The sequence below is a fragment of the Aquila chrysaetos genome, chromosome 15 (assembly GCF_900496995.4).
Source record: "Aquila chrysaetos chrysaetos chromosome 15, bAquChr1.4, whole genome shotgun sequence".
Classification (NCBI taxonomy): domain Eukaryota; kingdom Metazoa; phylum Chordata; class Aves; order Accipitriformes; family Accipitridae; genus Aquila; species Aquila chrysaetos.
The window spans coordinates 24,709,079-24,736,676 of NC_044018.1; the positions used below are offsets into that span (position 1 = coordinate 24,709,079).

Sequence of the window (27,598 nt, forward strand, 5' to 3'; positions counted from 1 at the left end):
CAAATCCAGGATTTAGCCACTGATTGGCCACTCAGCCATTGATTCACAATTACTCTCTGAAGAAATAAAACCCTGGAATGGGAATTTTACAGTAGAACTCTTTTGGAAGCTTAATTTAAGAAGAGAGAGAACTTGAGGTGAAGTTTTTAAATAGAAAGTAGTAAGACAGGACTACACTGATGTGGTGCTGTTGTTTCAGATGTTCATTTCCAGTAGAAATGCTCCACTTATATACACACATTTTAAAGTCTATGAAATGATATGGAAATAGCAAGGAGTTATTGCTTGTAATAAGAATAACAGAAGATGTTTCAGTTAAGTCATGTGTCAGTCTAACTCAACAGTAGTGAATGACCTCATCGTTCTTATCAATGTTCTATAACCTAATCTAAATACAACGTGCAGCTACTTGCTTGATTTCTCAGAGAGAAACCCACACAAAACAGCATTTAATCAACACAATTGAAGGTTCTGACAATCACTATAACTTGTCCTCACCGTGCCTCATCTCCAGTACCAGCAACATCACCAATCACTTTCTTTAGAGCTGTTCAAATTGAGTGCCATGGCTACAGTCCAGAGTGATCTGGAGTCAAGTCCTTAAATTTAATACAAGCCATCTATCAGGCTTCTGCAATGTAACCTCCACAGCTCTGCTGCTTTAGATAAAGGTAGCATGGCTGATGTAAATTAATAACACATTCAATATTCTGTTTGGTTTGGTTTTTTTTTTTTCTCCAGCTGAAAGGAAAGAAGAATTGAGAGAATTCACCACTGAGCAAGAGCCTTCCAAGTGACTTGATACTTCATAAAAAGTCAGGTTCAGTAATGTTCCCTTTTCAGTGAAGTCTTATATAGCATGTCTTTAAAGTATGATAGGCCCATAGGATTCTAAATTAAAAACAATCATCAGTTATGTCTTGTTCTAGGAAGTACTTCCTGGTTGAGAAAGTAGTCAAAAGGGGTAACCTGCTTCTGTTCAAGTAAATTTGTTTTGGTTTAAGGAATATTTTATAGAATACTAATGCAAACTGAACTATCAAAATACAAAATATAGCCTGTAATACTTCAAATGTTCAAACTACCACAATAGCAAAAGGGAAAAATGGATTAAAACTTCCAGCAGGACAAAAATTCAAGCCACAAACAATGCATTCAATATGCATATACACGCTGTATTTAGAACGGAGCGTGCAAGTGTTATAGCAGCAGTCAGCAGATGGTGCTGTTACACATGGTGACAATTTAATTTTTTTTTTTTTTTTTTTCCTTCTAGTGGACAGCGACAAACAGGCTCTTTTGTTAGTATTTTTTGTGGCAGCCACACGATTTTTCCTCTCTGCCTTGATGAGAGTCCATTCTTATAACAGACTTGTTTTGAGTTAACCTGGGAGGGAAACCTCCTTGCTTCACGGACTTAATAGAAAACAGGACTTCTATTTCTAGATTCACATAAGTACTTTGGGCAATGCAATGTTGGTTGGGAAAAGTATATTGAAGAATATCAATATGAGATGGAAGCTGTGTTATGCCAGTGTGCTTACTGCCTGGTTCTTGTTCACCAGAGGGTAAAGGCTGCAGATGAAGAACCTGAGCTTAGCCATATAAGGTCTGCAACAAGAAGGGGAGACATTTTTCTCTCCAGTTCTTCAGTATTTTTCATTCACGCTCATTTTTGTCTTTTCAGTGCATCTACAGAGTGGGACACCTCTTGCAGACATTTTTCCCTTTTTAACCTAAAATTCTGTAGTATAAGCAGCTAAGACTTCATTGAAACTACTACCTCATAACATCTGTCACATGAAAATTAAACTGAATTATGCTCAGTTTGGATGTTACTGTGATGTCAGTGGGATGACAACTTGAGTGGTAGAGCAGCTTCTCTATCACAAAAACCCAAACACACACAACATTAATCAAAAGTTAATGGGGCAGGAATAGGCTCTTTGTTTCATGCAACATACCCATCCTGCCAAGTCCATATGGATTCCCATTACTGTCTGTGTCAAAGTAATGTAAGAGTAAATCTCAGTTAAACAGTCTCCCAGAAATTGTCTAGATTTTAAGACATTCCCTAGGTTTTGATTAAGAAATTTGCTTTCTCCAAAGCATGACCCTAAACAAGCTAGAATTTCAAAGCAAATGATTCTCCAACATAAGCTAAACAGAAAAAATCTAAATTAAACTTTCACATTTATTGTATTCTAATGTTTTTCTCCTCCTCCCTTACTATTTTCTTCAATTGTATCAGTTCATCACACAGTGATTGCTGATCTTTTTGATGTGAGTAATTTGATATTAATGTGCTGCAAGTTAGGGTACCATAGCTTTGTTAGCATATCTTTTGTTACTTCACACAGTATCAAATGTGGTATAATTATTTTTCCCTTACTATCTGTTCTGTTAAAGTTGTTGGGTTTTCTTACTATTTGTAATATATTTTAAAAACCAGTAGGTGTTCTAAAAGTATTTTAAATATTCATACAAATACTCCACACAAGCACACACCAAGTAAACTTAACACCAGCCTTACTTGTGGGTTACTCTAACTTGGCACAGGTAGACCTACCAATTTTAACAGTTCACTTCAGTGATTACAGGTTCAGGCCCAAGACCATTCCTAGGATCTCAACCAAAATTCCTAGTGCACCGGACCTAACATGTTACAACACACCTTCTTAGCACCACCTGGAGTCTCATCACCTCATTTTCCATACTGTTGCTTTCAACAACATGTTGAAATGATTTTTTGTGCCAAAATCAATTTAACTTTGTTACCCAGTTTTGTTGACTCTTAACACTTAAAAACACTACGATACAGAGTTTAATGAACCTGTCTGGGGCATCAGTTCTACCTTTCTGTTAAGTCCTCATTTTTGGTGTTGTACTTCCACTGAACTCACATTTACCCATCATGTCACAAAACCAACAAAGTATCAAAAGACTAAATAAGACACTGATTTTGGACCATCATTCTCATGGCTACCATCAGATTACATCACATCGATTCACAAATGAAGAAGAATATGTTTTATCCCTTGTATCAGTATGGGCTGGTCCACTGCTTTAAGTAGTCCACTGATGGAGGAACTTACTACTGCTGTTCTTGAGGATTCACATAACATCAACTTTGATCTGAAAGAATACTTAGGCAACTTACTGACTTGAGTAGTGGCTTTAGCCCACCACTGAGAACAGTCATTTGTAACGTAAGACAGGTCAGCAGTTTAAAAAAATACTGAAGCAATCGCTAAGATGTATTTTGAAGATGGCAGTAATATCAGAACTCTCTGAACTCACATTTTTTCTGTAACTCCTCTAACTTCACAATTTGCAATTTACACCATATTACACTGTAGGAATAGGGAGTTCCACAAAACCTCTGAGGACACTTTAAACTGACTGGGCCCAATCACGCCAGTTACGTCAATGCACTAAGATAGTCTTAGTCTTGCAAAATTTTGTTAGTTGCTAACCATTAATGGTTGTGAGATCCTAAATTTTATATGGCATCTGATACATAGAAATTACCATCATTAATAGTTTCAACAAGACTGTAACAGTATATTTAATTACCATGATGCCCACTAAACAATTAGCAATTTCCTAAATCTGTTAACCCAGTATTATTTGACACAGAACTGCAGCGCTGTATCTACAGACCTAGAAAGTGCAAACTCAGATAGTTCTGCACTCAAGAATGGGACCAAAAAAAAAAAAAAAAGATGTGTTTCAGTGCCTTGTTTCTGCATGTCTTCAGTAGCAAATGGCCAAACAGCTAGCAGAATAAAATAAATTAAAAATTAAACAAAAAAACCCAAACATACAAAACACCAACGAAAAAAACCCACAAAGCGCGTTTACAGCAATACTTCTCCCAGCACCTCCTCTCACATTTTATTAGTTTCTGGCTAAGGCTGTATTCAGGTTGTATCCTGTATTTACTCCCTGGATTTTAATGAATTACTGTGTGGGTTTTACAGCTTGTTTTGTTTTCACTGGTTTTGTGGGTTTGGTTTGTGGTGGTGTTTTTTTAAAATGCCTCCACCACTTTTGTTTTTCTGAGTGAACAGTTTGCAACATGCAGGGTTCAGAGGTTCAAAGGTCCCTCGGCTTGTTAGAAGCAGAGTCAATTCCATTGCTACCAAAAAAACCAAACCAAACCTACCAATCATTAAAAAAAAAAAAAAAAACAAACCCAACAACAGTAAACTGCTTTGGTATTTGGGGCTCTGATCAGTATTTCAGGAAAAATGAAGAAAAAAAAAAACCCTTAGTATCACTATCAGCTCAGAAATTAGTTAGTTAAGTTCCATGAAAAAAAGCTTAAAGTTACTAAGCCTACAAGGAGTATATTTTCTCTTTTCTTCCCACTTTTACTCCCTCATCTCTCACACAGAGAATTCAAAGTGAACGTCAAATTGCCTTTAATCTAGAGCTTATCTTTAAAGGAAAAGATTTAGCCTTTTTGTTAGTTATAAGCTAAGTCTAAAAAATAGCCAAAAGAGGAAATTAGGGGACGCTAAAGCAACAAAATGACTTTGAAGTGCTGAGTATGATCTAAGCACTGCAAAAAGCGTCACTACTGTATCCTTTAAAAGGCGATGATGACATTTAATTTTGCAAAACATGTAACAGCAGTGAAATACATTTTTGCTTTTGTTTCATTCTCAATTTTCTTTTAAAATCTTCCTCTCAGACATGAAAAAAACCTGCTACTGACAAGCACGCAATGAGCAAAGCAAAGTATTCTCTTTAAAACTTGCAGTTACAGAATTCAGGTAGAGGGTCCCAGTAACAACATTGTTCAATCTGCAAACAGACTGAACTCAACTCATTCTTGACTTCTCACATTCAGGGATGGTTTTTTTCTCCTTTCGTTTAAAGGCTTATTTTGATAAACAAGCCATTTGCATGCAGGTTTCATCATGATTTAACTCAGGAAAGGATGGCACGTGGGTAGGATTTAGGCAACTGTGAAAGCTTTAAGGACAAAAAAATACCAAAACCCAACCCCACCACAACAAAACAGAATGCTGGAAAGACTCTTTCGTTGCCAAGGTGAAGCCCGATCACATGTGTGGCACTGAAATATGTTCCACTTTGTTTTAGTGCATTACTGTTGCCATTTACTAAACTCCTACAGCAGAGCTGACTTGACAGCATTGAAGAGAGCTTCAGTATCCTACACACAACAGCTGTCCAATCACCCACTGCCTAATTTTTTTTCCCCAACATGCAGCTCCTCAGTTATTTAAAAATGTCAATTGTAATAAAGAAAAAGATGCAGAATAAAATTTTAAAAACAAAGGAAGCTACTACCAAAAAAACCACCCACCTCCCCCCCCCCCCAAAAAAAAAAAAAAAAAAAAAAAAAGAGAAAAACCACACAACAGCTTCTCTGTTACAGCCACAGTATATCAGAAGGTAAAACACCAGGCAGGCACAGAACACCCTAATTGCTGGTCAGTTTAGAAGCCTATTCCACTTACAAGAACACAGGACCCGAATCAACTGCCTCCCTGTTGATGCCCACAGTCGCCTAAGAAAGTTAAAGAGAACACTTGGCCAAATTTTCCTCTGCTGCCCCTAGGCAGCTGCACATACAGGGTACATTAAGTTGGCTGCATCTTTTAAGGCATAAGCAAAATTTCACACATTTTACAGCAGAAAGCTCTGTTTTCTCACAAGCTTCTGCTTCCAAAACCAGTTTTTCATCTCAAAACAGAAGTGGGAGGCTGCCCCACTTTGTTTTAGAAAGTCTCATGACTTCTCTCCAGCCTCCAAAACAAGAGATTCCCAAAGAATCAAAGAAACTCAAATCTGTACAATAATTAAAATTTATCTAAGAAAATAACATTCTCAAACTATGTTTGAAGTGAGAGTGATTTCCATTGAGATGAAGCATGTTTTTCTACCAAAGGTCCTTTCAGTTCAAATGCTGATTTTTTGTAAAGTAGGACACATGATCTAAACCTTAGATTAAGAAGCAGGGATGCACACCCTGGGAAGAACATAGGGATGCCGCCTGGAAGCGTAGGATGGATCAGGAAAGCTAAGGCACAGCTGGAGCTGAATTTGGCAAGGGATGTGAAGGATAAGAGCAGCTTCTACAGGTACATTCGTCAGAAAAGAAAGACAAAAGAAATTGTACTGCCCCCAATAAATGAGATGGAGGATCTGGTGACAACTGACTTGGTAAAGACTGAGGCACTCAATGACCTTTTTGCCTCCATTTTCACTGGCAATAACTCTTCCCTCATCTCTCAAGTCCCTGAACCTCAATTCAGGGACAGGGGGAATAAAGTCCCTCCCATGGTAAGAGAAGATAAAGTTTGAGGCCACCTGAGGAACCTGAACATGCACAAGTCCATGGGACCCAATGAGATGCATCCCAGGGTCCTGAGAGAACTGGCAGATGTAGTTGGTAAGCCACTCTCCATGATATTTGAAATGTCATGGCAGTCAGGCAAAGGTCCCAGTGACTGGAAAACTAGAAACATCACACCCATTTTTAAAAAGGGTAAAAAAAGAGGACCCTGGGAACTACCAATCTGTGAAGCCTCAGCTCAGCAGCCAGTAAAATCATGGAACAGATCCTCCTGGAAGACATGTCAAAACACATGGAAGACAAGCGATGAGAGACAGCCAACATGGCTTTGTCAAGGGCAAATTGTGCCTGACTAATCTAGGGCCCTTCTGTGATGGAGTGACTACATCAGTGGACAAGAGAAGAGCTACAAATGTCATCTCCTTTGACTTCTGCAAGGCCTTTAATACAGTCCCCCCCAACATCCTTGCCTCTAAATTGGAAAGATATGGCTTTGATGGATGGACTAATCGATGCAGAACTTGGCTTGGTGGCCAAGCCCAGTGAGTTACAGTCAACAGCTCAATGTCCAAATACAGATCAGTAACAAGTGGTGTCACTCAGGAGTCCATATCGGGACCAATGACACTCAATATGTTTATTAAGGACATAGTGGGATTGAATGCACCCTCAGCAAGTTTGAAGATGACACCAATCTGAGTGGTGCAGTTGCTACACTTGAGGGAAGGGATGCCATCCAGAGGAATCTTGACAGGCTTGAGAAGTAAGCCCATGCAAACCTCATGAAGTTCAACAAGGCCACGTGCAAGGTGTTGCACCTTGGTCGGGGCAATCCCCGATATCAGCACAGGCTAAGGAATGAAGATGTTGAAAGCAGCCCTGTGGAGAAGGACTTGGAGATAGTGGTGAATGAAAAATTGGACATGAGCCAGCAACTAGCACTTGCAGCCCAGAAAACCAATCATATCCTGGGCTGCATAAAAGGAAGTGCAGCCAGTAGGTCAAGGGAGGTGATTCTCCCCCTCTACTCACTCTTGTGAGACCTCACCTGGAATACTGCAACCAGCTCTGGGGGCCCCAGCACAAGAAAGTCACAGACCTTTTTGAGCAGGTCCAGAGGAGGGCTACAAAAATGATCAGAGGGCTGGAACACCTCTCTTATGAAGAAAGACTGAGAGATTTTGAGTTGTTCACCTTGGAGAAGAGAAAGCTCTGGGGAGACCTCACTGGGGCCTTTGAATACTTAAACTTAAAAGAAAGATGGAGGGAGACTTTTTACCAGGGCCTAAAGTGATAGGGCAAGCGATAGGGTTTTAAAAGCATTGGGTGGATTTAGATTAGACATAAGGAGGACATTTTTACAATGAGGGTGGTGAGGCACTGGAACAGGTTGCCCAAAGAAGTTGTGGATGCCCGATCCCTGGAAGTGTTCAAGGCCAGGTTGGATGGGGCTTTAAGCAACCTGTTCTAGTAGAAGGTGACCCTGCTTGTTGCAGGGGAGTTGGAACTAGATGACCTTTAAAAGGTCGCTTCCAACCCAAACCATTCTATGATTAAAATGCTCAACTTATAGACAGCTAAACTAATCCTTCAGATTCCATTGTAAAGTCAAAGCAGGCAGACAGGCACCTCTGCTTTGAGATGATTTATCTCATGTTAACACAAGCATCTAATGGTAATTGGCTTTTGAAAGTATTTACTGATTATAACCATTTATGACAAGTTTTGTGGCTGGCTATCACAAATTTAGGGAGCTAGTCAGGTGAGGTCCATCCTAGCTGCCTGGTAGTACACTGAGCAGCAAAGATTACACAGGTAAAAGTTCCCTGGATGGTTCTAATGGAAACTTCAACTAAACCAGGAAATTTTGGAAACTCAAGCTGCATCAGGAGAAGTAACTGGTTTATGCATGTGATGTTTTGTAATTGTGTAGCCCTGTAATCTGGTACTGCCATTCTCAGTAACAGACCAAGCTTTGCATTGAGCTTGCAAGGCCTCAGGACTGAGACTTGCTACAGTCAGGCTCACTCTGTCTGAAATTCTCCAAACTTGCCTGCAGCTTTGCTTTACTTGACTTAGCTGTGATAGCAATTTCTCTAATTGACTGGCTGTCTCAGGCTAATTTGTTTTACTTTTTTGTTTGTTTGTTTTGGGTTTTTTGTTTGTTTGGGGTTTTTTTTGGTTTTGCTGGGTTGGGTTTTTTTTTGGGTTTTTTTGGTTTTTTTTTTTTTTTTTTTTTTTTTTTCAACTGGCACAATGACATAGTTAAGAGAAATACAGGCCTGGTTTGACTGCAGAGGCTTCGAGAAGTGGAGATACAGGATGCAGTGCAGGGGAATACATGCATAGCGACAATAAGCAATGAGACAAAGGCTTGGCACTAGAGAGCCCACAGCTATAGGCAACTCACCCACGGTCAGTTAAAGAAATGCAGACCTGGACAAAACTGGTTTTAGGAGTAACAAATAACAAAGCAGTAGTATCTAACATGCACTGGACACCACATATAAAGTAAATATGGGCTTGATATGGAACTGCAGACCAAGGAAGAGAGAGCAAAAGTAAGAATAACCTCAAGTGCATCCTAAAGTGAGGAAGAATAAAACATCAACCACCAGACCCAAAGGAGCAGGGAAAGGGTAAGCATAATACTAGGAAAAGTAGCAGAAACCAAGAAGCTTGCATGCAACTGTTTTAACTGTACTGTTGTTATTTTTTCATTTTCTGTAAAGATTTCATCTGGATTAATAACGGTTAGATACTTAAGACTTTGATTACACTAACAATTCTTGGGTTTACATACATACAAACACACAGAGTGTGTTACCATTTCCCCATAAATAAGAACTTATACATCCAAAACTGCTGTTTTAACATTCTTATGACTTCAGGTTTACAATCCACTGACACCACACAGGTGTGCCTTGTCTTGTTAAACAAGTGTAAGGAAGGCACAGATCCAATAAAATCAGGGAGATTGTCTGACCTTCCGTGCCTTCTATGGCCCTTTTCAGGTCATTCCAGTAAGCCAGCTTCAAAGAACCTTAAGGAGAGATTTCTTGGAAGTATACCATGCATGAATAATTCAATAAATTAGGAAGTCTTTCAATATATACAAGATGAAAGATTTCAATGTGTTGCAAGTTAAAGGAAGCAAATACAAAATACAGAGTTAAAAAAAGTACTCAAGGCAGTTTTGGAGACTCATTTATAGCAACATGTATACCTAATGAAGTTAATGAGATTACATGGGTGAATAAACAATATTTAGATAGGTGATACACAAAGTGGTCGAATAGTATTGTATGAAAACATGGAATTCTAACACACACAAGGTAAAGATTGTGTGACAGATTTTTATTAAAACCTCAAAAGTTTCAGTTAAACATAATGCCTACATTACGTGTACTACAGTCAACCTATTCCCTTTCTTCACAATTAATAGGCGAGTGACATACTAGCTACTTTATTCATTAGTGAACAAGATCAATGCCTTGGTGAAAATTTAGACATGCTTGTTTTGATGAGTATATTTTGTTGCAAAGTTCTAGACATCTGCCTTATTATCCCAATTACAGAAGAAAAACATGAAAGGTTATGCAAATGAAACCCTCAATATATGGGAAGGATATGAATAACAAAGTAATTCAAAGTACAATTATTAATGGTTTAAAGTTATACAAGAGAAGATTAAAAGCAAGGTATGTGACTGTATTTATATGCTAACCATCTAACATAGCAAATTCTACAACCTTTAATTAATTAGGGTAACAGCTGCTGGCTACAGTAACATAGCAAACCCAAAGTTCTGTTTTCTGGCCCACTAACCCACAGGTCTTATTCTAGAAATACTGACTCCACACCGCAACAGTATAGACCCTTTGCCAGTTCAAAGGAACAAAAATCTGCAGCGAGACAATGAGACCACATGAAATAGAGATTTTTTCCATTGTCTTTTATTTTTACAATAAAAGTCATAAAAGCTGTAAGCCAACTTTGCCATTGCAAGCAGATTTGTAATAAATACAAATTAGTTATCAACAGTAACTCTCAGTAGGCTGCAGAGCCTTTTTTTAAAGGCAGCAGTACAGTTTTCATACTAAAAAGTGGTACTACTTTAAATTAAGGACAATAGCTAAAAAAACCTAAACAAACAAAAAACCCCCCAAAAACACTATAAAGACTACTACAAACCAGAAATAAGACTGGTATGGCTGAAAATGCACTTTTATTATCTGAAAGATGAAAAGCCCAATACAACTCTCCGTACTTGCACCAGCCAAAGGAATAAATAACTTCCTTTATAAATGAGAACAGAAATTAAGCAAGCCATAGTATCAGACTTTTTCAGATTCATTAAAAGCTAGCTAAGTGTCAGTTGAATTTCATCTGGGACCATCTCAGTAATGGGGACCATTCTGAAGGTAAGGAAACACTACTGAATATATCTGATAATTAGAAAAGGAAGTAGGATTTAACTCTTCAGCCAGATAGAAATCTGGGGATAAATGCATCAGGAAACTCCTCTGAGTAATTTGGACATGCACACTATATCACTGGCAATATTTTAATTTCCACATTGGTAAAGAGAAAAAGACCATGTCCAGAACTGAAAGTTCAGGCAAAATGAAGTTTGAACAGAATACACTCTTTCTTTAACTATTGGCATCCTGATATTTGGCAGCAGTTGCTGTTTAAAATTAAATTTAGTCTGGGGGCAGGGAAAGACAGAGGCTGCTTAACTGAAATCTTATCTCCAGCAAATCTGTAATGCTACAAACAGGAAAAGTTATTCCCCCAAATCCCAGTTGGCTGTAAAAATCAAACAAGCAAAAATACCAGCTCCGTTGAGTCACATTGCATGGCTTGTTTCAGAAAAGCACTTGGAGAAAAGATGCATTGCACATATTTCCTTATGTGGCTGAACTAAAAAAAACAAATCCAATACAATTCCAGAATTATGGGAGTTTTGACCTTGTTTGTTTCTCAAACAGTTGCTGCATTAATTTGCTGCATTTTAAGTTTGAAAATTAACATCCAAGTAGAAGAACTAAAGCATTTTGAAGAGAAGCAAAGCTAGCCTTTTTCTATTCAGTGTTTTGGGGGGGGGTTTAAGCTGTCTACAACATACTGATTTGCAAGATTTTTAGAACATGCTGCACATCTGTACTGGTTTCAGCTGTGATAAGAGTTAAATTTCTTCATAGCAGCTTGTACGGGGCTACATTTTGGATTTGTGATGAAAACAGTGTTGATAACACAGGGATGTTTTAGCAATTGCTGAGCAGTGCTCACACAGCATCAAGGCCTTTTCTGTCCTGCCAGCAAGTCGGCTGAAGGTGCAAGGAGTTGGGAGGGGACACAGCCAGGACAGGTGGCCCCAACTGGCCAAAAGGATATCCCATACCATAAGATGTCGTGCTCAGCAATAAAACTGAGAGGGGTGAAGTCTGGCCAGGGCTGCCATTGCTCAGGGACATTTGGAGCAATGGCATTGGTCTTCCCAAGTAACCTTTAAGCATGATGAAGCCCTGCTTTCCCAGAGATGGCTGAACACCTGCCTGCTGATGGGAAGCAGTGAATGAATTCCTTGTTTTGCTTTGCTTGCGTGTGCAGCTTTTGCTTTACCTATTAAACTGTCTTTATCTCAATCCATGAGCTTTCTCACTTTTAGTCTTCCAATTCTCTCCCCCACCCCAGTGGGAGCAGGGGAGTGAGTGAGCAGCTGTGTGGTGCTTAGTTGCCAGCTGGGGTTAAACCACATCATCTTAATACTGATTCAGAACAGGTAATGACTGCACTAAAGGAATTTTGACATTTTGAAAAAATTCTTTGAAGTATTTTTCACAAGTTAGTATTAGTCATACAAACACATACTAATGATGGCAGATAAGAAAGAACACGAAACGGGGTATTAGTATCAGCACAGTTGGGATGACGATCTGTTAGGATGTAGATTAGATTCTCCAGAATCTCAATACTCAATAGCAGAGAAATTAAACCACTGCATTAAGTTATTTGGCCTACAAAAAGAGAGAAACAATCCTGTTATGACTTGGACTTTCCCCTTCTTTTTTCCATGTCAGAATGTGCTGTTGTGTTTTAGAAATGGCACCTCAGAGTAGCAGAGGAGCAACTCCTTAATCTTTTCCTCTAGGAAGCCCACTTTTACCAAATCATTTTCCTATTGCATTTGTGATCCAAATAGGAGCACAATTGAGAGGTTTTTGGAGGGAGGTTACAAGCCCACTAAACGATTACAAGGTATGAACCACCGACATTGGGTTTGTTACTAGTTCGTGCACCAAGGACAATGAACACAGTAGTTCTTTTACGGATCAGTAAGTCACTAGAAGGCACAAAATAATCGCTTACTTCCAGAATCAGAGGCAGTCAAAAAGACAGTTTCAAAAACATATCTTAAGACATGTAATTCCCTTTCAAAGGGCTACTAGCCATACAAAGGCTGTCTTTGCTTTAGGGATTGAGCTACTCAGGGTAAAAGCTGGAGAGCAGAAAACAGCTGACATAGCTTATAATTGGACTAACATAATGGGCAAGGCTCTTACAAAATTATTCTTCCTTCAGATACAAAATTCATTGGTTGATAATGAGTCTTACAACATTTAATTTTAATTTTATTTTCTGCCAATTCAGGTAGGGTTTATTCCACCGCTACTTTCATTACAGTGTCTTTTTTTCCTAGGAAAGAATTTCCTAGAGCTTCTAATTGTAAAGTTTCTACCTTGGGCAGTTTAGGAAATAACATTCCAGATTTCTGACTCCTGGTCCTTGGAATATTGCTGAAATGCAACATTTAAGTGTTTTACTGGTGAAAGGAATTTCACTTCTTTTTCAACCGGTGAAGTTATCCACCATAAGTTCTCAGAGCTAAGAAAGCTGTGGAGTGTACTTGTTTTAAATAGTTATTTCTTCTATGCACAATCTCTTCATACATGAAAGACTAGAAAGGGAAGGCATACAAAAGAGCAGTCATTACCTGCCTCTACAAACCAAATTAACTTCCCCAAAAATGTAGCATTTTGAGCAAGTTTTCAATCTATTCACACACTTCAGAACACAAGCAGACTATTTTACCTATCTCTCACAAAATAACCTCCATTTTCTTTTCCATAAGTTTTCTGTATATGTGTAGGCTTAACAATAACAGCTAAAGGAAAAATACTTTTAAAGTGAACTCTTTTGACACCTAAAACATTAATATTCTAGATTAGCTATCAGAGGTCCCACAGAACAGTCCCACAGCACTGCAAGACCTCTTCTGCCCTGAGATTTTGCTGCTACACATTATGTCATGTTTTGACACACAAAGTATCGGTTTTATTTTTAACTGCATTATGATTTCTTTCCTGTATGTCATCATTAACAGTCATTCAGATTGCATCATTCCAAAAAGATGTTATTTTTAAGAAAATATGCTAGAGAAAGGAAAAATGCTTTTTTCTTAAGGACTTCAGTTGACAATGGAAACCCATACCCAAATTCATTCTCAGAAAACAATTACTTCCACTCCAAAGAGGTGCAACCACGAATTTCAGTCTAAAAAGATCCCATTTCAGTCTGTGCTTTCACTGTTTAAAGCTATTGGTTTACTTGGTCATGCATATACACACAAACATCACTTAAAGCTTTAACAAACCTCTCAGTTTGAAAAGAACAGGCTACCAAAATGGTAAGCAACAAGTATTTAACTAAAAATAGAAAAAGAAATAGATCAGTCTATTAACAGATGTTACGGTCAATTACACTAACAGTCAATGGTAAGATTGCTAGTTAAGATGTATAGCTGCCAAGATTACATTTACAACAATACCAGCATTTACTGTAGTATTAATGTTAGTTTTGTTTTCTTACCAAAGAAATGCTTAAAAAAAAAAGGGGGGGGGGGGCAGTTTATGCCTTCAACATTTAAAAGGATTAAACTCAGATTAAAATTTACACTGCTTCTTTCTCTAAACATCACAGTAGAGGAGGGAATAGTTATAGATTTGGGAGCAACAAACTGAATCCTCCCCAAAACTACGCAACAGAATATAGAAAGAACTGCATAGCTCTCCATGTCATAATTAGACATTCATTACAATCTTTTGGTCCTCTTAAGCACTGGATATGCTATTCCACTGAGGTTCAAGAGTCATATTCAAAGTCTCAGATCATTGGAACAATCAAAATGAAGTATTATCTAATAGATAAAACAGCACCTATGACTAAACCACAGAGATTAACCAGCGATGGTTGAAGATTCAGGAGACTACTCATCTCACACTGCATAGTAGGGGATCATTATGCATATGAGTTGCATAAAAGTTGGTATTTTCTTGCCAATTTAGCTTCCTGCTCTCAATTTGAAATATTTGCCTCAGATTATTCGGTTTGTTTTGAACATGCCCATTCCCAGGGAGTAACTACTCTTACCACCGTGTCACAGTTTGTTGGGAGAACTACACAGCCATTAACTAATACAGTTAGACTCATGGACAGCAGGTAGGAAGCACTGTCAAGTGCTGACCCAGTGAAAAGCAGATTTTTACTCTTAAAAGAGTGCAGGAAAGATATTTTGGTACTTGAGGGAAACAAACAAAAAACAAGAAACATTAGCTTGGGCTCAGAGGTCTGTTATCTTGACTGCATCCACGTTGACTGGAAAATGACAGTCTCAGGAAAATTATCTTGGTAGACTCATGGAATCAATACAAGAGATTAATGTTTCCAAGTTGGTTGGGGAAGCATTCCATTTTTTTGTTGTTGTTTTTTTAAATAGTTCAAAGTATTGAACCATAAAATAAAAATAAAAAGGAGAAATACACCAAATAACAGATACTCAGGGAGAACAGGAGCTAGAGAAAAAAAAGAAAATTTCTTCAAAGACTTTACACTGTGGAAGTATATCACTACTTTCTGCTGTTGATACTGAAAGGGACTTAAAAAGAAGCTTCAGGGAAGATGGGTAAGGCAGGATGAGGTGACTGCCAGTATAAATGTTAATGCTGGGTGTGAGCAGAAAGCTTTGACAATTCAAAGAACAAAAGAAAAAAGGAAGTATGCCCTGAAGGCAGGTAGGATAGAGGGATGTGCAAGAGCTCTTCCTTTGACAGAGAAAACCTGCTGCTGTAGAAGAGAGGTCAAGGAAAGGTACTAGCACACATCAAGTCTGGTACATCTGGCTTATTGTTTAAACACTGTCCACCAATTCTACATCAAAAAGTGTGGTTATAAACAACAAAAACAACCACACAAAAAAATTCCAAGATAGCTTAAAATGAACCAAGGATTGTTAAACTTTGAGGGCAGTTTAATGTTTAGTGGCAGACACCAGTGTAGCAAAATACAAGGTAAAAACCGTGACATTTCATTTTACATTGATGACTAACAATGTACTTTGAATTAAGCTTTTCTACTTCTACTGAATTTTCTGCACTTGACAACTGGATTCCCTGAATGACAGGACACAGTAGTTTCGTAGAAGAAAAAACATATAACAATTGTACCATGCATTACTCAAATTAAGTATACGTGTATATAACACTTCAGATACAGAAACATACTCTTTAAATGAAAGCAGTATTTCAAATCATATGCAAGTGTTCTGTATGGCAGGAATATTTCTGACTTTCCAAATAAAATTATTACAACGATATAGCAATGCTGAATTTTTTACTTCTGTTTGTAGCCCTCTAAGCACCATTTTAAAAAACAGTTTGTTAATCTCATTCTAGAAAATAGGAATTAAACTGACTGTAACAGGGAATGAAACAAAATTGCACAAGCCACAAGTACTTTCTTATTCTCCCCATGCACCCCCTGCAAAGCCTAAACATGTTTTATATGATACAAAGCACTGTCAATTTGAAAAAAAAAAAAAAACCAAAAATGAAGCACACGTTACAGAAACATAATCAACCCCTCAACTCCCCAATCCCATTGCTTAAAACTTACATTTAAGTATTACCCAACAGTGATGATAATGATCAATAAATAATTTAGCGGATTAAATAAGTTGACAAATTCTATAAACTGAACTTACTACTTCCGAAATTTATCTTTTCACTGATATAATGACATGTTTGAAAATTTCATAGATAATTTTATTTCCAGAAAATAAGAATAATTGAAGCTTCCCTCTGTACCAAAAGCTTAGAGTGCTGATGTGATCACTGAGGAAGATGGAAGTATTGTAAGTTAAAAACGCTAGAGATTCTCAGAAATGGACATATAAATCTGGTGAAGTAATGATATAGTAAAGAAATCTAAATTTCAGCCCAAGAGCTCAGCAACTGCCCAACTACATCAGTGTCTTGTTAAAACTAGATGGCTCTCGCTGGTCTGCTGCCACAAAATTAGATTTAGTTAAGTATTAATATTCACGTGGTGTATGGGTGACAGCAGGCAAAGTCAGATAGGTACAAATAATTTTCAAGGGCTTAGAGCTCCAGAATGTGGTTTCACTAGCTCCACTGTTAACCTATTTATATATTGTAAAAACACAAAGGATCTGATTAAGTTATTGCTGCACAGGAAGTGAGACCATAAATCAAGAATTTACTCAATAAAACGCATAGATAAGAATCTCATCCCAGGGAATGGGATGTAGTGTTCTCTCTCTGCTAGGGATACCAGTGTGGGTATAACTTCAGAAGCTTTTCGGTAGGTCTTGAAGTGGTTCATATGCCTTCTTTCCTGGTTCAGCACCCCACCCTCATTCACCAGTGAGTTTAAGTTAAAAAGAACACCCTGCAGACAGGAACGGTGAAACCTCCCAACAGCATCCGCCTTGCTCTGCAAAGCAGAAGCTCAACACAGCAGAGAATCTAGACCAGTATTAAGTCTTTCGAGAGATAAGAGTCATTGTCAAAACACTAGCTTTTTCTCCCACATGATCACATTTAAAACACTAACTTTCAATAGCAGAGCTAACCTTGATGACACTAATCAATCTTTTTTTTTTTTTTAAATTGCATAAACGTAACAATCCTAATTAGATGAAATTTTCCTATTCAGAAGAAAGAGTGGCCTGTCACAAGAATGTAAAAAACCACACTCATTTTGCAGCCTCCCAGAATATGGTAAGTTTATGTAAATTAGTTCCTTCATTAGTCCTAATATTTGAATTTTTCAGACCTACTTCATCTGCTACTGTGAGACAAGTGGTGCAATTCCAGAATAATTCCTTTGCATGCTTTTGCATAGTGATGTAAAGTGGGTTTTTTCTCCTGCTCCCAGTCTGTTAGAATTCCTTAACTTTTGAATGTTGTGGACAATCCTACTTCCATACAAAAATTTGTTACAGATTACTCCCCCAGGTACCATAAAAAAAAAAAAAAAAAAAGAATTTTTTTAACATACTGTCCTTGCCAGCTGACACGCAGTTAAAACTTCTCTCTAATTAAGATGTTTAAAACAGTGTTTCCCAAACTCTGCATTACGACCCCATAGTGTCCCAAACTTTTAGATGGCATCAGTCGGTAACACTTCAATAATTCCCATGCTTCCAACTGAACAGTAATTCATTTACTCAAGAGAAGAATGAAAGAGCTGGCTAAAACCAGGGATAAATAGATACTTTAGTAAAAGCAAACTAGCTTAGGGATGGGTAGCCAGCAGAGTGATTATAAAGACTTCCAGTGACTGGTAACATCTGGTCTGTTCCCCTGTCCCAGAGGAACTGATCTGCCTACTCACAAAATTACATATGGCATAGGAGCCAGAAGGGGTCACTATTTAAAAGAAGTAGTTTAGAGAACAGTTACAGGAGTTCTTACACTATGGTGCTTCAGTAACTCAACCAGCCATTGCAGCAGCAATTACCCCAAGCCTTCAGAAAAAAACACCTAACCCCTCACCACTACAAACCCTTCCCAAACCGTCAGTCCCCACTGCCTGTCTGTACACTGAGACGCTGTCACTTCAGTGATGTTTACCATTTCTTCCGGAGTTGGATGTCATATTTCGAAGTCAATTTAAAGCTCATGGACGACACCAGCTTTACAGCACTAAATCTGAAAGAGGGCAGTGTTGTGTAACCAGAGAGTGGTGCTATCTGTCAACGTTAATTACAGCTCTTCCTGCTGGGGTTTTTACAAGAAAGTAGGCCAGCAGGAAGTGTCATTATATTACAGCCTGTGGCTCTGTGCATGTGTTCCTAAGTTGACAGTCAAGAGACACCCTTTAACATTCTTCACTGTCTTTTTCAATATGAAAAACAAACTGCTCAGATTGCATAAAAGGATGAAATATGCTATCATATGCATCTGCTAGAGGAGAAAGATACAGGTATGTAGAAAGCAACTTCCTATTGAGGTAACAAAAACAGTTCCTGGTGTGTTCGTGATTTCTGATGTTCCTTTTCAACTTAACCTAATAAAGCTTATAAAGACTATTAAAATGAAACTTTCCTAGCCCTTCCTCACAGCCCTTATCTCGGTTAAAAAAAAGACTGATTAGCTGACTTCCCAGGTAATAAGGCTCTGAGGGACAAAGGAAGGGAGGAATAGCTACCAAGGAAAGACATACAGCTGAGCTACCCATCCCAAACAGAAAAAGCTCAAAACAAAAAAGTTTGAGTTACACATGACACCTCCTACGCCTCTGTCTTTCACACCTAGCTAACCCACTCAATGCGGATATTGAATTCAAAAGATACTTTAAAAAAACCACTATTCTTTCAAAACATTAATCAAATATGAAACAAAGTTATGCATCAATATGGAGCAGACTTAGATATTGTCAAGAAAGGGAGGTAAAGTTTCAAGGGACTATGAATAGTTCTAGGAGATATGTGACCAAAATTTACCAAGCATTTGAAGATACCTGTGGTCTCTAAGTTACTTGAGTTTTTCTAAAGTGGTGACCAATGTAATGGATTTACACACTTGCAAATGCTAGTCCTAGTAAATACCTACAATCAAACCATACTACTTTCTAGATTCAGAGTTCCTACATCAATGTCATCACTAAAAATATTTTTCTTTTAAATTCTATCACTTAACTGGCCATAGGCAGCTCTTCCAGAATAATCACTTTCAACAAAGGATTATACCTATGAAACCATAGAAAAAATGACTTTGCATTTGAGAAGTAATCTGAAACTGAGCTTTCTACAACTTCTAGTACTTAAAGCCCCGCATTTCCCATAAATAAAAAAAATAGTAGTAAAAAAACCCAACCCAAACCACCACACACTCAGTTTGAAAGCGATCCTCAAGTTACAATCAAAACACCCTCATTATCCAACAACACTAAGCAACTGACTTAATACCACTGTATCTCCTAACTTTCCCAAACAAAGGTTGCAGATCTCATAAAGCCTTTTGTACAACTCAAAGTATTAAGGATATTGTATCAGTCCAGTTTTATGAGCTTAACTCTTAGTAGACACTAGAAGACATGAAATGCTTGGCCTTATTTTTTCCCAGAACTGTGCAGTCATCACTGTAGCCTAACATTTTCCAGAGTCAGTTCTCAACTGCTTTGGGGTTTTTGGTTTTGGTTTTAAATTTATATATACATATATTTTTGTTGTCATTGTTCTTGTTTTAATTTTCCACAAGAAGATTAGTGATTGATTTTCAAGTCCAGTTAATATCCATATCTCCACTCATTTTTATCATTATACCCCTTAAGTTAGGCATAGCCTAAAGAAGTTGTCAAAAGAAATAGCTTAGGAAATAATAAGTATACCATTTAAATGTAAGCATTTCTGAATCCAGCTTTGGAAGTCCGACAAATTCAATAAAAAATTCCAGCAGAAATTAAATTATTAGTTTAAATTAAATTTCAAAATCAAGACTATGACCATGATGTAGTAACATTTAAGTATGTTATATTAAAAAAAAAAATTATGCAATATTCATGGATGATTCAAAGCCCAAACAATTAAAACTGAAACATCATGTTTCAACATGAAAAACATATATCAAGTAGAATAAAGACCTGGAAGGAAAATAGTTCTTACCTTCATAGATAGCTTTGAAGCCTTGAGCACTGACAGCAAAATCTGTGGTGAAACAGAGGGTGAGGATAGATCCTGTGCTCACAATAGATGATGGAAGCTGAAAGCCAGATAACCTGTGCAATAAAAAGGCACAAATTATTTTATCTTTTAAAACAAAGCACATCAATACGCATGCTGAGCATTATGAGCAGCATCACATTTCTACATCCGAACTGCGAATGCAGTTTTTATCCTGATGCAGTCTCTAAACATTCACTCCAAAGTTTCAAACATGTTCTTGAGCTTTTTAACCCTCCTATTTCAACACATCTGTGTGCTCTACAACAGAGAACATGGAAAGAAAGACCTGTTTGTATCTACTGAAGACAAAGAATTTTTTTTATAAGATTAATTTCAAGATAAAGATAGGTAAATTTAGGACACCTAGAAGTAGATACCCAGGCCTTGACTCACACAGAGATACCTAGCACAATTTGATAACATGGACTATCCTGTCTGACCTCCAGCTGCTGCTTCAGAAAAAGCATGGATCTCATATGTTCAATGTCTTATACATTAACTGACCAGAAAACAACAAAAAAAACCACTTCCATTTAACAGCTTCAGAAAAATTACATTTTCCATGTTATTAGCAGTCTTACCTTTACATACAAAACAGAATTTGGAATAAGCTATAATTACATTGCAATACTGATGTTAAGATAATTGCTCCAAATAAATGTTTCGATTCATTTTGAGGATAAAACAGATGGAAAAAAATGTTTACATCCTTTACTGAAACATCACTAAAGTCAATTCGTTAGACCTGGCTGACACTAGTGAGATGTTGGTTTCTTGACTATTAAAATAATTTCACGTAAGCTAGATGAAAAACACCATTACTGTCCCACAAACCCAAAACTATACTGTCAGCTTACATCACTAGCCTATTTCTGTATTTTGCAATAGGGGTATGTGATCCACTGGGTACAGGACAACGCGCAAGAAAGCCACCTTTCATTCAAATTTCACACTGAAAGAGTTTCTTGAATTCTGACATTAGAAGAGCTCATCAAAAAAAAAAACCCCAAACAAACAAACAAAAAAAACCCCAAACCACACCCACAGCACCACACCAAAAATGCTTTGATATATTTTTAGTCTGGATGGTTAAGACAGTCCATGCCTTTAAAAAAATCTTGCCTTTGAAATTTATTGTACAATGATGCTGTAGTTCATTAATTGGCATCTGGAACTGCAGAAGATAAATAACATACTAGTACAGTAGTATCAGTGAACTAGAAGTTCTTTGCAAAATTAGGCTTAAGACCACTCTCGTATATAAAAACATATAAGAACTCCTCCACGCTTGAATTACACCAGTCAGATGGTACCTCATCTCTTTTCAATTTTGAGCTTTGGAAAACAAATATTTGACTCAGATGAGTCAGAGGTCAAAGCAAGGAGAGCTTTAAATACAGGTGAAGGCATACGGTCAAGGCAACATAAGTCAGCAAAAAGCTTTCTGCAATTTCTTCCTTTCTTTTTAAACAACATTGTCTCCCACATGCTAATTAGCTGTTTGCTCTAATGTTTTCACCTTCTGTATACTTGTCAACCTATTACTCCTATTCTTTTCCACCTCATTTACTCCAATTCCAGAAATAACTAGGTTGATTTTTCCCTCAATCCTCAAACTGCAGAACTACTGTGAGGCTTGCCACATCTTATGTTCAGACTTTTGTATGTTCTCTCACCTGCACTAGACGTTGCAGTTTTTAGGGAAATGTGCCTCTTGTTCTATTGAATAAATTAGAGCAGTTATCACTACTGCCTTACATCTGAAGTGTACTGTGTGACAGTTCATTATTAATTTAGGGTATGTATTTTCTGATCTTACTTACATGTCTCTTCCTTCTTTGAGAAGGGATTCAGAGAGTTCTGCTTTTAAGGGCTTTTTTTTGGACAGCACTACAATATTTCCTGGATCTAACATCTTTTTTGCTGAAATACAGGAAACTAGCATGCATTGTAGCAGAAGGAAGGAAAATCAGTTTGAGACATGGAAAGATAGAGGTAGCTAGCCTCAACACTTCACACTACATAGGAGACAAAAAAAAAAAAAAAAAAAAAATCAATAAAAAGACAAAAAAGTCCTATCAATGCAGAACTATACAGCTTTAGCTACCTCATTCCTGATAAGTGTTTGCTCCACTTGTTATGGAATTAGTTCATATAAATGAACTTATCTGAGCAGTGACTGGACATTCTGAGCTCCTGTTATGATTTCTAGATCTACCTGCTTTGAATCTGTTATGCTAATAAGTATCACTCCTACAATATGGATTCTTTATCTGCCCAATAAATAAAATTGTTTCTATACTATCCCCCTTGAAATATTGGAAGATCATTCTTTAGGCTAACTGACATTGCAATTTACATTAAAGGAATACAAATATATTCTTTTATACCTTAAATCAGTGCACTTTAAGGTTTTACAGACATAGGAAAAGGCAAGTATGTGGTAAACTTCAAGGATCAGTACATCAACTTGAAATCTATTTTTACATTACTGTAATCCTAAAAGAGATTATGGAAAAGTTCCAAACAGAAAAAAAAAAAAAAAAAAAAAAAAAAATCTGTATTTCAGTCATTCAACACAACTACCTGAGTGCCTCTATAATACCCTTGCCACCTGAAATATTTCTGAAAGCATCTTTTCATAGTATTCTAATAAATTCAGTGAGATCAAATGCCATGAAATTGAGTGCAAACAAAGACTAGACAGCAGATGAAAATCTAGAGTGTTATTCTTCAGACATTTTCAGAATTAAACCACTGCTAACCTACCAAGTCATTTCCCCCCCCCCCCCCCCATCATTTTTGCTAGGTAGTTATAGCTTATGCATCATAATGTGTTTTGCACATTCATTTCATCATGCAGAAAAATCACACACCTTCATGTGTTGCTTTACTTTGGAAATGTATCTTGGCAATTAACTTGTAGGCCTTTACTGCAACCAGAAAGGGAACTGTTTAGACAGACAAGCATGTGTGCTAAGAAAGCAGAATCATTTCAAGTCCCTCTGCTAATGAAACTGTCATTTGATAAGCTTCCACTACTTCATACTGAGCATATGGCAATACTTTAAGCTTAAAATATTGCTACTTCCTTAACTTTCAGTAGCATTAATCTGCACAAAATGCACACACTAAAATACTTTTTAACCACAGATGGAATATATTTGGCTTGTCTATAAAGAAGAAACAGAACTTGTAACAGAGAACACAGTGGTACACCAGTACCAAGTTTAGCCTCTGGTTGGGGGGGGGGGGGGGGGGGGGGGGGGGGGGGGGGTGCGGAGTGGGGGGGAGCAGGGAAGACCACAACAAACTACCACACATTTCATTCTACATTGTCATTTCATAGATCTAGCCATTTCTAGCGATAAGGTCTATAAATACATAGTTGGTTATTTTGGTTGGGTTTTGGCGGGTTTTGTGGTTTTTTTCCCCAGTAGCACAGCAATAGGTCCAGGTGGCTCTGCTCCGAACTTCTCCACCCTCTACTTGTGATGGCACATTTTGGGACTTCCTGCTACTAAACAGATAGTGCGCCAAGTCCTCTGGGGGAATTGGCAATGGCAATATGGTTACAGGTCTGTAGCAAATGATGTACAAGAAGAGGCTGAAGGAATCGATTTGTTGAGCCCTTAAAAGATGACAACTAAAGGGTGAACCTTACTGCTGTTTTCAGCTACCTATTGGAGTGGTATAGAAAAAGCCGGGTTCCCCTTGGAAGCGCAGAAAGGATGGGAAGCAACAGGAAAGGTGCAACATGAGAAATTCCAGTTTTGTATTTGAAAAAAAGAAAACACCATGATGATGGTGGTATATTGAAACTGATGCCCAGAGAGGATCTGGTATCTCCATCCTTGGAGACACTGGAAACTTGATAGCCCCCTGAACAGCATGATCTATCTTCAGACTTGGCTCCAATGTCAGCAGGAGATAAGATCAAATAATCATAGTCTCTCGTAACCCAAGTAATTCAATGAATCCATGACCCATAAGGAATGCATGGGCACAGTCCCTATCACAAGCAGCTGCTGTAAGAAAAATGAGAACATTCAACAGTTTGAGGAAATACAGAAGTACAATCAGATCAGCCTAAGAAGTTTTAAGGTTGTTTGCATAAGTTTATCAGGGACTGAACTTTTGCTGAGTGTAGTTACAAAATTTTAGCAAGTCCCAGCTGTTCACATAGAAACTGACAGGCCTTCGAGCATGGTTAAAGCTGAACTGATCTTTGCAGGTGTTTTGAAGACATCCTTGACACAAAAATATCTTTGCTGCTCTTCCCTCCAATGAGAACTATTACATTCTTGTTTCCAGAGTCACTAGATTATTTTTTATAATAAACATTTTGCACCACCCTCATGGTTGAAATGGTCAAATGAAGCTTTCCGGAACAACTCTATCAGGAGCAGCTATCCAGCATGAAGAGTCTCATATGATCAGACCACTTTAACAAGAGTATATACTGATGTCACAATTGCCAAAAACCAATGAGCAGTTGCAAAGGAAAAACAGAAGCATTTTTACCATTTTATTTGCTAGCTTATTCATTCCTACAGCTGCCTGTAGTACAAAGTGATGTGTTTGGGTTACCATATGTGACAAAATTTTGTCAAGGTTTAAAAAAAAATGCTGGGGGGTAATTTAAGAGCCAAAAAAATCCTAGAGGGAAGGGGTACCCTGCAGCCATAAGGACTAATTCTTTTTTCAAATCAGGCCAATGAAATCTATGAAAATACGTTATTATAATTAGAAGGAGAATCAGATCTGTTAAACATTTTTAGAATTGTGCCTGAAATATACACACGCTTTTTTTTTTTTTTTTATGTATCTGTGAGCTCAGCTCCTACTTCTGTACAGCTTGTTCCTAGAAACATTCTCAGAGGAAGTAACTAACATCTATTTGGCTAAGACAAAATATTCTTGCCTGAAATTAGCTATCAGATGTCTCTTCAAAAGCTAATAGCCAAAAGGATTGATGTTACTAATAACAAGGTAAAGTATAAGACTAAGTTTGAATGAATTATCCCAAAAGTAATTTTGGGCAAACCATAGCTAAATGGCAAAATCAGAGCTATTCTTTTTTATCCCTCAAAATCTGTCTAAGGAAAAAACCCTAACATTTCTCCCATTTTACCATAAACTGATACAGGTCATTAACTGCCACAGGGAACACCAAAGAGCTGTCTGCCATCAGTGTCATATCTTTTCAGGTTTTACACACTATTCTTAAAATTGTCATTTGATGTAGAGGAGATCCATAAGCTCATTCCATATCAAACTCACCATAACACATGAAAACACAAAGTTATTGGCAGGTGCCACCTCAAAGATTATGCTGATCAACCGCAGATCAGAAAGCGAGGCAAGTCAAAGGTTACCTTTTAGAACTAAAGCTTTAGGCTATCTATTGTAGTTCTCCAGAAATACCTCACTACATCACGGCAGTTGAATACTAAGTACAACACACCAAAAATGTTCAAAAGGTGGCATCTCTTATTTGGCTTAACTAGAAATTATTCTAGAACTATACCATCAATAAAAAGCAGACAAACCCCTTCTGTGTTTTAGGCATCCAACGTCACCAATAGTCAACGATATGCATACACTATTAGGCATCTGAAGAAAAAGCAATCAAGATATGACTCTATGGATTCCTAGCATTTATTCCTGCTTTTATTAATTTATTTATTAATGCCTTTGTGGTAGGTTGACCTTAGCCAGCTGCCAGACCCCCACCCAGCCACTCTCTCACTGATCCTCTTCAACAGGACAGGGAGAAGAAAATAAGATGGAAATGCTCCTGGGTCGAGATAAAGACAGGGAGATTATTTACTAATTATTGTCATGGGCAAAACAGACTTGACTTGGGGAAAATTAGTTTAATTTAATGCCAATTAAAATATGTTTGGATAGTGAGAAACAAAGATAAATTTAAAAATTTAAAAAAATTAAAACCCTCCCCCCACTCCCCTTCTTCCCAGGCTCAACTTCACTCCTTCATTCCCAACTCCTCTACCTCTCCCCTCAGGCCATGCAGGGGGCTGGGGTCAGGCCATAACAGCTCCTCCCTCCCCACATTTTTACCCTGCTCCAGCGTGGGCTCTGTGCAGGCTGTGGTTTCGTCAGGAAACACCCACCTGCTCCACCGCGGGCTCCTCCGCAGGCTGCCGGGGAATCTCTGCTCAGGTGCCTGCAGCACCTCCTCCTCCTCCTCCACCCCCTCCAGGTCTGCAGAGTTGATTCTCTCACTTTTTCCCTTACCCCTCATTTTGCCCGTGTCATGTTTTTGCCCTTTCTTAAACACCTTTTCCCCCAAAGCGCCCCGGCCTTGTCTGCGGGGCTGAGCGGTGCCCTGGGGTGGGTGGGTTGGAGCCGGCTGGAACCGGCTGGAACCGGCTGGAACCAGCTGTGTCCGGCTCAGGGCAGCCCCGGCCGCTCCTCACAGGGGCCGCCCGGCAGGTCCCACTGCCAGCGCCTGGGCACCCGCACCAGTACAGCCTTCACGAAGGGAGCAGAGAACGCTTCAAAAGCGTGATCTGTTCAAGTGCACCTCAGTTTTACATATTAAAAAGTCAAATCATTAATATGTTATCTTAGTAACTAGTAATTTGAATCCGTTTAAACTACCTGAACACATCCGGACAAAAGAGAAGCTACCGCAGTAATTTACAAGAAGGTGCTAACTCCTGTTATTCCACAGAAAATAGCAGCAATGCTATAGTAACAAACATGATTACAGGATATATATCCGTAACATGACCTTTTATGAAGCCACACAAGCTCTGAAGTTCCCTTCTACAAATAAAGGGGAGACTGAGAGGTGCTATTTTAAAGCTCTGCCAGGTGCCAAAAAAAAAAAAAAAAAAAAAAAAAAATTAACACTCTTGTCTTCCTGGTTTTGAATCTGGAAGATTGAATAGGTGCATCTCTAACCAAAGGCATACAACCATACACCATGCTGCCTTTCCAAACAGTTGGAACAGTTCAGTAGCCAACTGAAATTATCTCAGAGAGCAATGCAGTTAAGAACAAAGCAGTCTTAGCTGTGTATGAGCATGTACAGTACTTCTATCATGTAATTAAAGTCCTTTCCACACACAGCATTTTTGCATTGAGTTCAGAGTTGGAAGTTAACATTAAGTAGCCAGAAGTACAGCTGATGAAAAAAAGATTTTTTTTTTGTTTTCCTAGAGACCAATTATTTAAAAATTAAGCTTCTCTCAAACTCTTAAAAA

General features: G+C 38.0%; 1 protein-coding gene across 1 annotated transcript in view; it reads right to left on the bottom strand.

Annotated features, from left to right (window-relative positions):
* CSMD1 (CUB and Sushi multiple domains 1) overlaps nt 1-27,598 on the bottom strand; it is a 1,239,551-nt gene that overhangs the window by 868,469 nt on the left and 343,484 nt on the right. Inside the window, exon 3 of the mRNA XM_030037616.2 lies at nt 20,304-20,416. Within this exon, the coding sequence (XP_029893476.1) occupies nt 20,304-20,416 (113 nt within the window). The remainder of the gene's footprint in view (nt 1-20,303; nt 20,417-27,598) is intronic.